This window comes from Vulpes vulpes, chromosome 13 (assembly GCF_048418805.1).
Source record: "Vulpes vulpes isolate BD-2025 chromosome 13, VulVul3, whole genome shotgun sequence".
Lineage (NCBI taxonomy): Eukaryota > Metazoa > Chordata > Mammalia > Carnivora > Canidae > Vulpes > Vulpes vulpes.
In genome coordinates, this window is record NC_132792.1 from 14,459,243 (window position 1) to 14,471,302 (window position 12,060).

Below are 12,060 nucleotides of genomic sequence, written 5' to 3' on the forward strand. Positions count from 1 at the left end.
GACCATGTGCATTTGGATTAGGTAGAGCATCCAACTGGATACCCATTACCCAGTGGCTGTGTTATCCAGGCAGGAGAGAACAGTGGCCAGGCAGCAAGGCGGGTGGGTTCAAGATCAAGATTTTTTTTTTTTTTAATATTTTCTTTTCTTTTTTTTTTTTTTTAAGATTTTGTTTATTCATGAGAGAGACAGACAGACAGACACAGGCAGAGGGAGATGGAGGCTCCATGCAGGGAGCCGGATGCGGGACTTGATCCTGGGACTCCAGGATCACTCCCTGGGCCAAAGGCAGGCGCTAAACCGCTGAGCCACCAGGGATCCCCAGTTCAAAAGCTTTTTAGGGGAAATGTGAGAAAGAAGTGTTGAAGGGGATGCAAAGTTCCAGCAAGCGGGGGTTGGATGGGAGAGTGTGTCATTGGCCTTGGAGGAGGAATCCTCTCAATGACACCTGAGACCCCATGGGTGCTGAGCCACAGGTTGGCAGGGGACTTTCCTGGTTGTGATCCCGAGCTGCCTTTGCCTTGGGGACCAGCGAATCCTGATGACAGGACTCCTTCCTTTCCTGAAAGGATTATGGGATCTTAGCATTTCTGCACATCAAAGAGGACATTGAACTGAAAAGCTCATTTATTTGAAACAACCCTGTGCGCCCTGCGTACAGTCCCCTGCCGAGGTCCCCCCGTGTGGGGAAGAACTTCAGAGGGGCTGAGAGCACCAGGCAGCGGGCATTGTGCGGGAGGCCTCCTGGCAGTGAACTCCTGTGGTCTTGAAACCACCATGCGGGCTGGGTACTATTATCTACATCTCACACACGGGTGTGCAGGGAGGCATAGCACTGCAAAAGAGTGACAAAGATGGAGTTTCAAAGATTCTAAGTCAAAAAACCCTCAAACTTGTATGATCGAATCTATCAATCTTCTGCTCTCTGGTGGTTTTCACTTTGGGGAATCACGGAGAGGCCGCTCCAGGCTGGCAAGCCTAGATTTATGCAGGGATAACCAGGAAGCTGCCTTTTGATGGGAAAGGGGGTTGCCACTCCACTTTGCATCCCCAGCCCCACCTTGCACATTCATTTCTGTATTTGTGGCCCAAATTTCAGCCACGTGATTTGTGAGCTATACAAATGTGAACAAGTGGGTGCCTCTGAATGTGTGTGTGTGTGTGTGTGTGTGTGTGTGCCCGTGTGTGTGCGTGCATGTCAGGGGCAGATGGAAGTCACTGGGTGGGATCCTTGATGGTCTCCCTGTACTTCGGTCTCAGGAAAAAGAGATGACTTCGGGTGATTTCCCGACAGTGTGGTCTTGACCCAGTGTGTCCTGGGTTGGTTCTTCCCAGTCAGAAAGCCCGTTGCTTGAGAACGCGTCCGGGTGGTTCAGCCACAGGGGTGGGCTGCGGTGTGTGTAGGGACGGCTGGGGGGTTCCAGATGATGCTAATCACAGTCAACTGGCTTTTTACTTGGGGCTGTAAAGGACAGAGAACGTGTCGCTCCTGGCAGCTGGTTCATGGGGTTCACATCTGCTGTGAGCATTGGAGTAGAGAGCCAGCTGGGCCTCTGAACAAGGAAGACCTCGGGGTGGAGTCTGGCTGTGCCCATTCCTTGCTCAGTGGCTCAATGCAAGCCTCTTTGCCCCCCTTGGTCTCAGTTTTCCCCTCTGTTGATTGTGGTGGGGGGAGGGGAATTACCTCCTGCCTTGAACATTCATATAAAAATGAAGGAAAATAAAATGTAAGTGTTTGGAAGATATAGGCTCTTTATATCGTTCCAGACGGCTTTGTGAACTCTCCCGACTTAGTTAAAATTAAAAAAAAAAAAAAAAATCCTTCCTCCTTGAGTGATGCTGCCCTGACTGTGTGCCCATTATTGGTCCTTTGTCCCAGCAGCATTTTCTGTAAAGACGGTCATCCTCTGACTTCTGGGGGGAGTAAAGGACTCCATTAGAATTTGTTAGAATTCTCCAGCATGAATACAACCAAGACCTGGAAACTAACAGTGGAGGAAAAAAAATTCTCAAGACTAAGGTACCTTCGAGTTTAGAGAAAAAAGGTCATAAGCAGCTCTGCTCAGGAATTTTGTCCGGAGAGCCCCCAGTGGCTGCCTGGCGGTCCCGGGATTTGTGAGCTTTACAGTGTCAGGCCACCCAGGGGCAGCGTGGTCGAGGGCTGTGAGCAGACTAGACTAGACTCGGGCTGTGTTATTCTCTCAGTGCTTGTCTTGCCGGCAGGTGTGCTGGGTGAGAAGGGGCGGTGCTGAGCAGAACCCTTCGTGGGGTATGGATCGGTAGGGCAGACTGGCATCAATCAAAGAACACAAAAAATAAAGATGAAATTGGTCCTGGGAAGAGCATCCTGTAGTATCCACCTGGGAGACTGATGCAATCCAGTAAGAACAGCCCCGTCTGATGAGAGAGTTTGAGAAGGACTTGGCTGAAGGATGGAGGGTTGCCAGGTGAACAGGCACCTGGGTGGGTGCAAGGAGGAGAGCGCATATGAGGATGGGATGGAGCCGGCCCCTGGAGAAGGACCTGCGAGGTGGAAGGAAGGGAGAGTGTAGCCTGAGAAGGCTCTACGGGGTGGGCTGACCAGGCAGGGGGTGCCGAGGACATCAGACTTCTCTTGAAAGCCCTGGGAGCTATTGGAAAGAAGTGGTACTTTGCATTTCGCAAGTATAATCTGGCACTGCTCTGGGCGAGCATTTTAGGTGACAAGTTAGGGGACGTGGCAGCTGTCCAGGCTAGAGATGGAGGTGACCCAGTGAGGGCAGCCTCAGCAGAGGTGCAGCGAGAGGATGGAGGCCCGTCCAGTCCAGCGGGAGTGGCCAGCTCTGCCCCCCTGACATCGCCGGCTTTTGTATATGGACTCAGCACCCGTACAGCTCTGGGTTATGTCTTAAAACCAGTGCATCCAACTAGGACATGAAGAATCTCTACCACAGTTTTGTTGTTGTTGTTGTTTATATATATATATATATAAATATAATTATATGTTGTGTTGGTGAATTTAAGAAATAAACATTGTGTTTTTAGGTTATGATATATCCTGAATGGAAATGTATTCACTGTGCCTGTAATTATAGGAGTCTTTACAGATTATACTTATTTTAGAAAACTACAGTTTGAACGTCCTTTAATTATAATATAATACATATTTAAGATAACTTTGCTGTAATTACAGAATAATTTATATTTACCAGATTCGATGACACTTGGTTCCAGTCGCTTTGCATTCCTATGGAGGGATATTTTTAAAAGTCAGTGTTAATTAATTACAGGTAGAAATGTGCCTTATACCTTGTGAAAGGAAGGGAAGAGCCACATTTTCCTAATTTCTTATAATTATAGGCTGATTTGAAAAGAAATTACTACCATAATGGAGGCACATCCAAGTGGGTTTGGTCAAGTACTGTGGGTTTTAATCTCTCTTCCCGACTCCTCTCCACCCTCCTCCACTGAAATTGAGAACATTCTAATACCATGTTTTGTTAGAACATCTTAGAAGAGAGGGAGAGACGTAAAGAGGCCTTAGACCAGCCCTAAAGCCCTCAGCCTCCCCCGGCGGGGCCGGAGATGGGCCAGGGTATTTTACAGGTTCCACAAGAGTAGAGTGTAGACAGCATCTCCGAGCTTGAGCACCAGAGGCTTGTGTCGGCTACTCCTTAGTTGTGTGTGGGTTCAGCTGTGCAAACCAGCAATTTAAGAGGGGAAGAGAAAGCCCACAGTTCTCATAGGGCCGAGGACACCCCAGCCTTCCCCCCTACAGCTTGTGCCCAGGGGCATTGGGTGTCCTCAGTGGGGAGCACCTGTCCCCTCCCTGGCTGGTCCCCAGTGAGAATGGGTCTTGGGTCTCCTGTCTGCTGCAGATGCAGGAGACCTGTGGTCCAGGCCAGGGTCATATGTGGGGTTGATGCCCCTCATCCTTGGAGAGCCACCTGCAGCAGTGATGGGGAAACCTGACAAAGTGCTAGAATTATCCTGAGGGGTAGGCAGTGTCTAATTGGAGGAGTGGGTGGGTGGTCAGCTTCGATGTCTGCACACCCTCCCGTGCGTGGGGCTCTCGGATAGAAGCCCTGCGCAGAATTCATACCTGCCTGCTGTAGCCTTCGTGCATTTGTGCTCACCTGACCCACCACAGTTGTAAGCACAGTGGTTACTGTACCAGCCATCCAGGACTTTTTCAGGGGTGATCTTTGACTACGTAGGATTTCCCCTTTGTGCGTTAACCTTCAACTTAACCCCTGCCCAGAAAGTGGCTTTTCTTTAATAAAATCCGAGGACCTTTTCTGTTGGGATGTTCTGGAAGCCTGACCACCTCTTGTTCCAAATTAGGCTTTCTTATCTGCTTCTGAGAGAAAACATGGAACATGCTCCCCCTCTTAAAGCAACTTCCCCTGACCCTTTCCTTCTTCTGAGCAAATACCATGCTGTATTTAATGTTCTCTACATCATTTTAAAGCGGAGCAACTGGTGAGTTCTCAGGCCCCTCATTAGGAGGAAGGTGGGGTACCTTCCTGCGACTGGGGCCGTGGGGCAGAGGAAGATTGTGTCCAGCATCCGAGGGGTCGGGCTGTGCGGGCTCCGTCCCGGCTCTCCACCTTTCTTGTATGCTGGACAAGCCCCTCACCGTCTCTGGGCCTCTGCCTCTACCGAAACAGAAGTAGGTTGGATAACCCCAAAGGCCCCTCCATCTCTAGCATTCTGTGTTTGAAATGACCAGACATTTATTGAGCACGTGCTGGGTGGGCTGGGAGGGTTCCAAACCCCTGGCCTGAAGGAGTTTAGAATTTTGTCTCTGTTCAGGTGATGGGTGAGGACCCTGCATGGGGAGACTAGTATGGAGCTAGGCTCTCGGGTGGTTACCCCCTTGTCCCCACCTACAAATCAGATTTGCAGTAGCTTCTCCTTCTGCCTGTTGCTTATCTTCTAGCCTTGCAGACTTTTTCTCCAAAGAATCAGATTGTAAATACTCCTAGTCTAGGGGCCATATAGTGTGTGTTATAACGATTCCACTCTGTAGTTGTAGCAAGAGGAGCTGTAGACAGTATGTACGAACGAGTGGGCGAGGCTGTTTGAATAAAACTTTATTTATGAGTTATAAAGTTCCAGTTTAAAAGGCTAACACTCAAACAGGAAAAAAAAAAAAAAAGAATGGTTTCCACTCGGTCTTAAACTCTAGAAATGGTTGCCTCATCCTCGTCATCACTGGGTCTGTGGACCTGGCCAGACGATTACCATACATGGGACGGGCTCAGTGCTGACGCTACTGTTGTTTTTTTTTGCCAGCAGAGACCTGACTGTAGGTCTCTTTGTTCCTGGGCTTGTTTGATAAGAAGAACATACAGGACTCTCCACGAGGGAGTTAAACTGCCTGCCAGGGATTCCCAGAGGCCCCCAAGAGACAGGAGAACTGATGCTTGCCATCTTTGTCTTCAGGGACAGAAACTTCTGTTCAAACAGAGGCTCTTTGATCAAGGCTGACCCAACAACGCCAGCTTGTGCCCATTTTTGGAAACATCCATAGGCCCCCTCACCTTGTTCATCCCTTAGCCTCTTTGGAATGTTCTAAAAAAGAAGACTGTCTGGCTGCCACATCCGGGGGTATTGTTGGCAGAAGCCCCTGTGGTGTTGCCCAAGTCAAGAAGGCAAGTCAGGAGGAGTTGCCCAGGAAATCTTCCTTGTCATGAGGGTAAACGTGCCCTTTGGGCATCAGAAACCGGAAATGGTTGGTCCTAGAGAAACAGCTACCGTAAATCCTTTCTGAGTATAACTAAATAATTGTTTTATGTCTGGGAAAAAAATGTGGTTTCCACTCCAGCAAGGACTCGCGGGAGGAAGGGCATTTGTTCCAGGGCTGGAGTTTCAGCAAGCCACACCTGGCCCTTTGTTTTGTTTACAGGGAGAGGTGACATCCAGCCTCAGTTGGACAGCGCTCTCCAAGATGTCAACGACAAATATCTCTTGTTGGAAGAAACAGAAAAGCAGGCAGTCCGGAAGGCTTTGATCGAGGAACGTGGCCGATTCTGTACCTTCATCTCTATGCTGCGGCCAGTGATTGTAAGTTAGTGGAAAGCTCTGGAAGACTTAAACCGCCAGTCTGGAGGAGACTTTCCTCTATTTATCCATCCATCACTGAGTCATTGGGAGGTTGCCGTGTGGAGGAATCACGCTGGTGGAATTGCTTCTGTAGACCAGTTACACATTCTCTACAGGTTGTCGTCGGCCATGTGACACACTCTTCGTTCAGTTCTTATTAGCATTAGCTCTAGTTATTCACTTGCTCCTTCTCCCCGCGTCAAGAAGGCCTTGCCAAGTGGTTCTGAAGGTGTGATCCCCAGGCCAGCAGTGTCACCTGGGAACTGGTTAGAAATGCAGCTTCTTGAGTCTAGCCCAGATTCTACTGAATCCAAAACTCTGGGGATGGGGACCCAGTCATCTGTGTTTTAAATCAGGCCTTCAGGTGATTTTAAGACCCAGTGGCCAAGTTCACCACCAGTGAGTGGCCATAAGATTAACATGGAAAGAGCCTTAATGAATAAGTTTAAACTTATTTTAAGTAAACCATTTGCATACCATAATTGAGAACTTCTGCTGTAGGCATTCTTGAAGCCGGTAAGAAGACACCAGCTCCTTTCCCTCAGCCCTAGCAAAATGCCCAAATGTGAGTCATTGCTCTGAGCGTAGAATTTTTCCATGGCTCATTCTTGCCTTGGCCTGCAGTCCCAGCTTGGCCCTTCGGCAAAGTGAATGACTACCTTCCATGGTCTCTTGCTCCCATCTCACTTGCCATTTAGTAAGTTGGTGGAAAACACAAGAAAGAAGGGGTGGGGGGGTAGTTAACACTACTGCACACAAAGGTACTGACTGTCACAAAGATCCATTATCAGATCTGGACCAAAAATGACTCCCAAGTCGTATCGACAGTTGAAGCTGAGTGAGTTAAGAGGAGGGCTTCAGCCTGTGGAGGGGGCTGTGCTCCAGGATCCTATGACACTATGTAGGGCAGACCATCTGTGCAGATGTGCTAGCCGCCCCCAGACACGGCAAGGAAGGCCAGGTGTTCTCTTTGACTTGCTCACCACTGTTCCGGGGGCACAGGTCCTTCTATAATTACGGCAGATTCCCTTTTCCCTTTCTGTTTCACAAACGAAGCTGATGTGCCTTTAGCACAGATGTACTGGTCTCGGTGTGCCTTTTCTGGAAAGTTGAGAGGGTTAGACAGTAACCCTAATAAAAACAGTTGGACCAAGACAATGAAGTGAATCACTCATGAGTACAATGTGTCATGAATTACTTCCTTTCAGGAAGAAGAAATCTCAATGCTAGGGGAGATAACTCATCTTCAGACCATATCAGAAGATCTGAAGAGCCTGACCATGGACCCTCACAAACTGCCCTCCTCAAGTGAACAGGTAGGAGTCATGGGTTGAGCATTGAGGAGAGCAAACCAAAGGCACAAAGGTTCAAGGTCTTGAGGGTTCCTTGAGGCCTTATCTTATTTAAAATTTTACTAGTGTTTCACATTGTGATATATAGTAACCGTCCTTGCCAGCCGTTATAGAGCACGTGCTGTGTGCCAGGTACTGTTTTAAGCTCTTTACATAGACTGACTTCCCCAGCTAATCTTCACAATGATTCCCACTTTACAGAGCGGGACAGGGAGGCACTGAGAGATAAAAGTCCCTTAACCAGGTTTACCTAGCTATTTACTGGTAGAACTGGGATTTGAACCAAGAGTCAAGAGCCCAGGTCCTAACCACTGTGTTTATCTGCTCTCTAGAAATAAACTCCTACGGGAACATGGCAGTGTGTGTCTTGGTCATCCTCGTGAACCAGTCTCACTGAATTTCTCCTACTCTCAATTAATTAATGCATGAGGATCTCCCTTATGAAAACGATGACATTTTCTGTGCTTATTCATTTGGTTCCAATGACAGTAACACTGATGGGAGCAGCTGATGAATCACATGCTGGCTTTTGTCCTTGGTGTAAAATTCCTGTTGAGAACCAACTCTGAAGACAAATACAAGAGTTTGTATTTTCCGTTCAACGAAATTGCTTTTGTTAAACCACAGCAGGCATAAATAATAGGCATTCATTGAGCATCTCCTATAGGAAGGAAAGGTAGACCTCACATTCAGGTTGTTACTTGTCAAGTAGGGGAGCTGGATGTAGAAGTAACTGTGAAGGAACCGGCTTGCTCTTGATTGTGTCAGGTTTGAAAATACCAAGTCCCGGTCAGATAGGGCAAAAGTGACCGCTGAATATCAGGTGGCAAAATGCAAGATCAGCAAACCCTGAAACCATTATTGAATTGGTGGTTACAGGCTCTTGTGCTCTAAGACCAAAATCCTGTAGATTGTAGCCTTGAGTATAAACAGACTCTTGTAAATTCTTTTTGTTTTTTTAAAGATTTTATTCATCCATTCATGAAAGATACACAAAGAGAGAGAGAGGCAGAGACCCAGGCAGAGGGAGAAGCAGGCTTCATGCAGGGAGCCTCATGTGGGTCTCGATCCCGGGTCTCCAGGATCACACCCCAGGCCGAAGGCAGGTGCTAAACCGCTGAGCCACCTGGGTTGCCCGACTCTTGTAAATTCTTAATCTGAGACTGTAAGATCTCGCTTTCTCCCTATAGACTGACATTTCATGGTTCCCTCCCCCCTCTAATTTTTTGTATTTTTGCTTGTGTCAGAAAAATGACTATGACATTGATGGATTGGTAGTGTGGTTCTTAAATTTAAAAAAAAGACATTAACAATTTTTTTTTTTTTTACATTAAACCCCTTGGTGGCAGATTTTTGATGTCATAGGTAAAGATTTGGTTGATAAGGTTTCCCTTCTCAGCTCCTTGCTTACCCACTTGACTCTGTCCCCTTAGGTGATTTTGGACTTGAAAGGTTCTGATTACAGCTGGTCGTACCAGACGCCACCCTCCTCCCCCAGCACCACCATGTCCCGAAAGTCTAGTGTCTGCAGGTAAGTAAAGCTGGACTCGGCTCCCGCTGACACACGGTGAGAAGCATCTGGAATAGTTTTGCCATCTGCAAAATTGTTTTTGAGCAGTTTTCTGTTTGGCCCTCCTTGGCTTGCTGATCGCAAAGTTTACTCTCCTCTTCTTAAAGGATGGAACCTTCGTCCTGCATCAGTGATCCTCCTCGGTGTACTTGACCTACTGATCTTTTTGACTTTTCAAAGCCAAATGACTTTCCACTTCTTATGAGTTAGCATTGAGCGTAAAGAGTAGGATGGATCTGCAAAATCCATGTATGGTTGTGTCTTCCTACACACTTGTGTGTGTGCCATTTCATAATTGAGCTGGTATAGTAAACACTGAACAGTACTTCCAGACTGAAGACACTACATCCTGACGGTCTGTAGCCTGGAAATGTTGGTTGGTTTTTTTGTTTTTTTGTTTTTTTGTTTTTTTTTGTTTTTTTTTAAGATCCTATTTATTTATTCATGAGAGACACACAGAGGGGCAGGGACATAGGCAGTGGGAGAAGCAGGCTCCCTGTGGGGGGCCCAATGCAGGACTTGATCCCAGGACCCTGGGATCAAACCCTGAGCCGAAGCCAGATGCTCAACCACTGAGCCACCAAGGCGTCCCTGAGTCCTCTTCTTGTGGGATGTGTATATGTGTGTCTTTGACAAATCTGCTGGGTTTTCATTTTGGTGACCAAGAAAACTATCTCACTGGCGTAAAACAAAGCTGCGCGAGTATCTTTTTTTTCTTATAGTGTCAGCTTCAACTGGACATCATGTACTGACGGCACAGCTAGGAACTTGGGGGAGTAGAGTTGCCGTGAGCTTCCGTCCCTAGATGCCCTCTTCTGATTGGCAGGGGGTAGAGGCAGGAGGGAAGCAAAAATTATGATAATTATCCCCAACAGCAGTGATTTCCTCTGGCACACTCCCCTGTATGTGTCAGAACATCCGCACCAAGTAATTCTAGCGTAGGACGGCCACACAGCCCTTCCCTTGACTTACTACATCAGCTGTCAGCGTATGCAAAATTTGACAATACTCTTGCCAGGAGCAGAAACCACAGGGGCCTTGTTGGGGCCACAGAACTTTGTTCAGTTTTCTGGTTTTCGTAATCTGAGTTATTAGTGGAGAGCGTATTTGTTGGAACTGGAGATGGAAGCAGACAGACCACCCATCCTCTGACACATACAGGGGAGTGTGCCAGAGGAAATCACTGCTGCTGGGAGATTGTTTCTTGACATCCTAGTGACTGTTAATCTTGGAAGCAACGAGCTTAGCATCGATTGCCTGGAATTGTTGAAAGCTGCCTGCCTCTCGCCAGGTGTCCTGTTAACACCAGGCCCACAGTTATTGTCACAGGGCAGTGCCTGTGACTGGGGCAGAGCCGTTCATGGAAGCCTCAGCTTTGTTCCTGGAGGTAAAACACTTGGCCTGAACAGCTGAGCTGATTGGCTGATGTTCTTTCCGATGGTCTTGAACCAGGTTCACGTAGGATGGAATCGCCTTGCAGAGTCCCTTGGCACCTGTGCCCCCGAAGTGATGGTTGTCTGGGTTGACCTTGGTTTCCTGGACCCGGATGGTCCCTCTAAGGGTGACACATGAATATTCTAACTGGGTGGCGCTGGAACCTAATGATTTTTGCTCCAGGGTCATGGGATTGTGCAGGCAGCTAAGCAGATGGGATTAGGCCCACCTCTTTTCATGCCACAGACGTTAGGCCTCTAGTTTTGGGGGTCACGGCAAAATTGGATTCCACTGGACTCTTTAGAATCATGGGCCTCCATGCTAAGGACGCCCCAGTGTACCGTCTGAGAGGCAAGTCCCGGCGGACTCCAGGTTTATAATAACCCTAGTTTTCTCTCCCTTACTTGCGTGAAAAACCTTTTGTTTGTAGCTTAGTGACTCGGTGTTTTGAAAGCATGTCTTGCCATTTGCCCTGCTTCCGTGGGGCAGGTGGCTAATGACACCATGTTCCCCCCCTTCCTGTCCCCGTTTTGTGTTTCCCTCCTCCTCCTGCTCCCCCTCCACGCCTGCCTCCCCTCTGCTTGTCCCCACAGCAGCCTGAACAGTGTCAATAGCAGTGACTCGCGCTCCAGCGGCTCCCACTCCCACTCCCCCAGCTCCCACTACCGCTACCGCAGCTCCAACCTGGCCCAGCAGGCACCCGTCCGCCTGTCCAGCGTGTCCTCCCACGACTCAGGATTCATTTCCCAGGACGCTTTCCAGTCCAAGTCACCGTCCCCCATGCCGCCAGAGGCCCCTAACCAGGTAAGGGTGTCCTCGGCTCCAGAAGCAGCTGTGACTGACGTCTAGCGCCTGGACCACCATCAGTGGCTGGAACCAAAGAAGGATGTTGGCCCGGACACACTTCTGTCCTCTTCACAGGAGAAACCCGTGGTTTAATTTCTCCTCTTTAGATGTGTTGTTTCCCCAAAGGGTGAGAACTGTAAGTTGGGTTTGAAGCCTGTCTCCACGATGGTGGTGGTCAGGTCACCACATTGGTTTGGGGAGTTCTCTCACGTAAGTAGATGGACTCAAAGAACTTTGGCCATCCTCTGGCATCCCCCTAAATGTCGGGCTTAGTGTGACAGCTGATGCTTAATTAATGACACTGATGCAAATGGTGGCACTTCCTCTATTGCTGTCCCTGCTGCTCTCTGAATGGTGACAAGTCTGTCGTTGAATGGTGCCTGGAAGCCTTCCTCGGCTCTCCCAGTTCTCGGAGTGAGAATGAGAATGGATCCTTAGAGCCCTTGCAGGTCGATTCTGTTGGCATTCCGCTCCTGGGAGAAGGGAAGGTGTTGAATCTTTCAACATGGTCGGGCTAGACAGTGCTAGGCCCAGCCCAGCGGTTCCAGCTGGAGCAGGAGGCCGGAGCTGGATGTGGCATTGGAACGCCCTCCACTGGCTGCCCTCTCTGCCCTGTCTCCCCTAGTGCCAGGGGTCTGGCTTCCCACGTAGTAAGGAGCACAACGCACAAAGGAAACGCCAGCATCTGGGGTGTCCCGCGGTGCCATCTGCAGGGGAGCGTGGCGGCCCAGGGCCCGTGTCTACCCTAAGGCTGGCCACAGCCGTTGGTCC

The 12,060-nt window shown here is 48.9% G+C and overlaps 1 protein-coding gene across 15 annotated transcripts in view; it reads left to right on the top strand.

Annotated features, from left to right (window-relative positions):
* The window catches only part of MTSS1 (MTSS I-BAR domain containing 1), a 163,339-nt gene that overhangs the window by 141,132 nt on the left and 10,147 nt on the right, over positions 1 to 12,060 (top strand). For all 15 annotated transcript variants that reach the window (XM_072733947.1, XM_025993431.2, XM_025993424.2 and 12 more), the window contains 4 exons: positions 5,891 to 6,048; positions 7,296 to 7,403; positions 8,873 to 8,970; positions 11,037 to 11,247. In XM_072733947.1, coding sequence (XP_072590048.1) covers positions 5,891 to 6,048; positions 7,296 to 7,403; positions 8,873 to 8,970; positions 11,037 to 11,247 — 575 coding nt within the window. The remainder of the gene's footprint in view (positions 1 to 5,890; positions 6,049 to 7,295; positions 7,404 to 8,872; positions 8,971 to 11,036; positions 11,248 to 12,060) is intronic.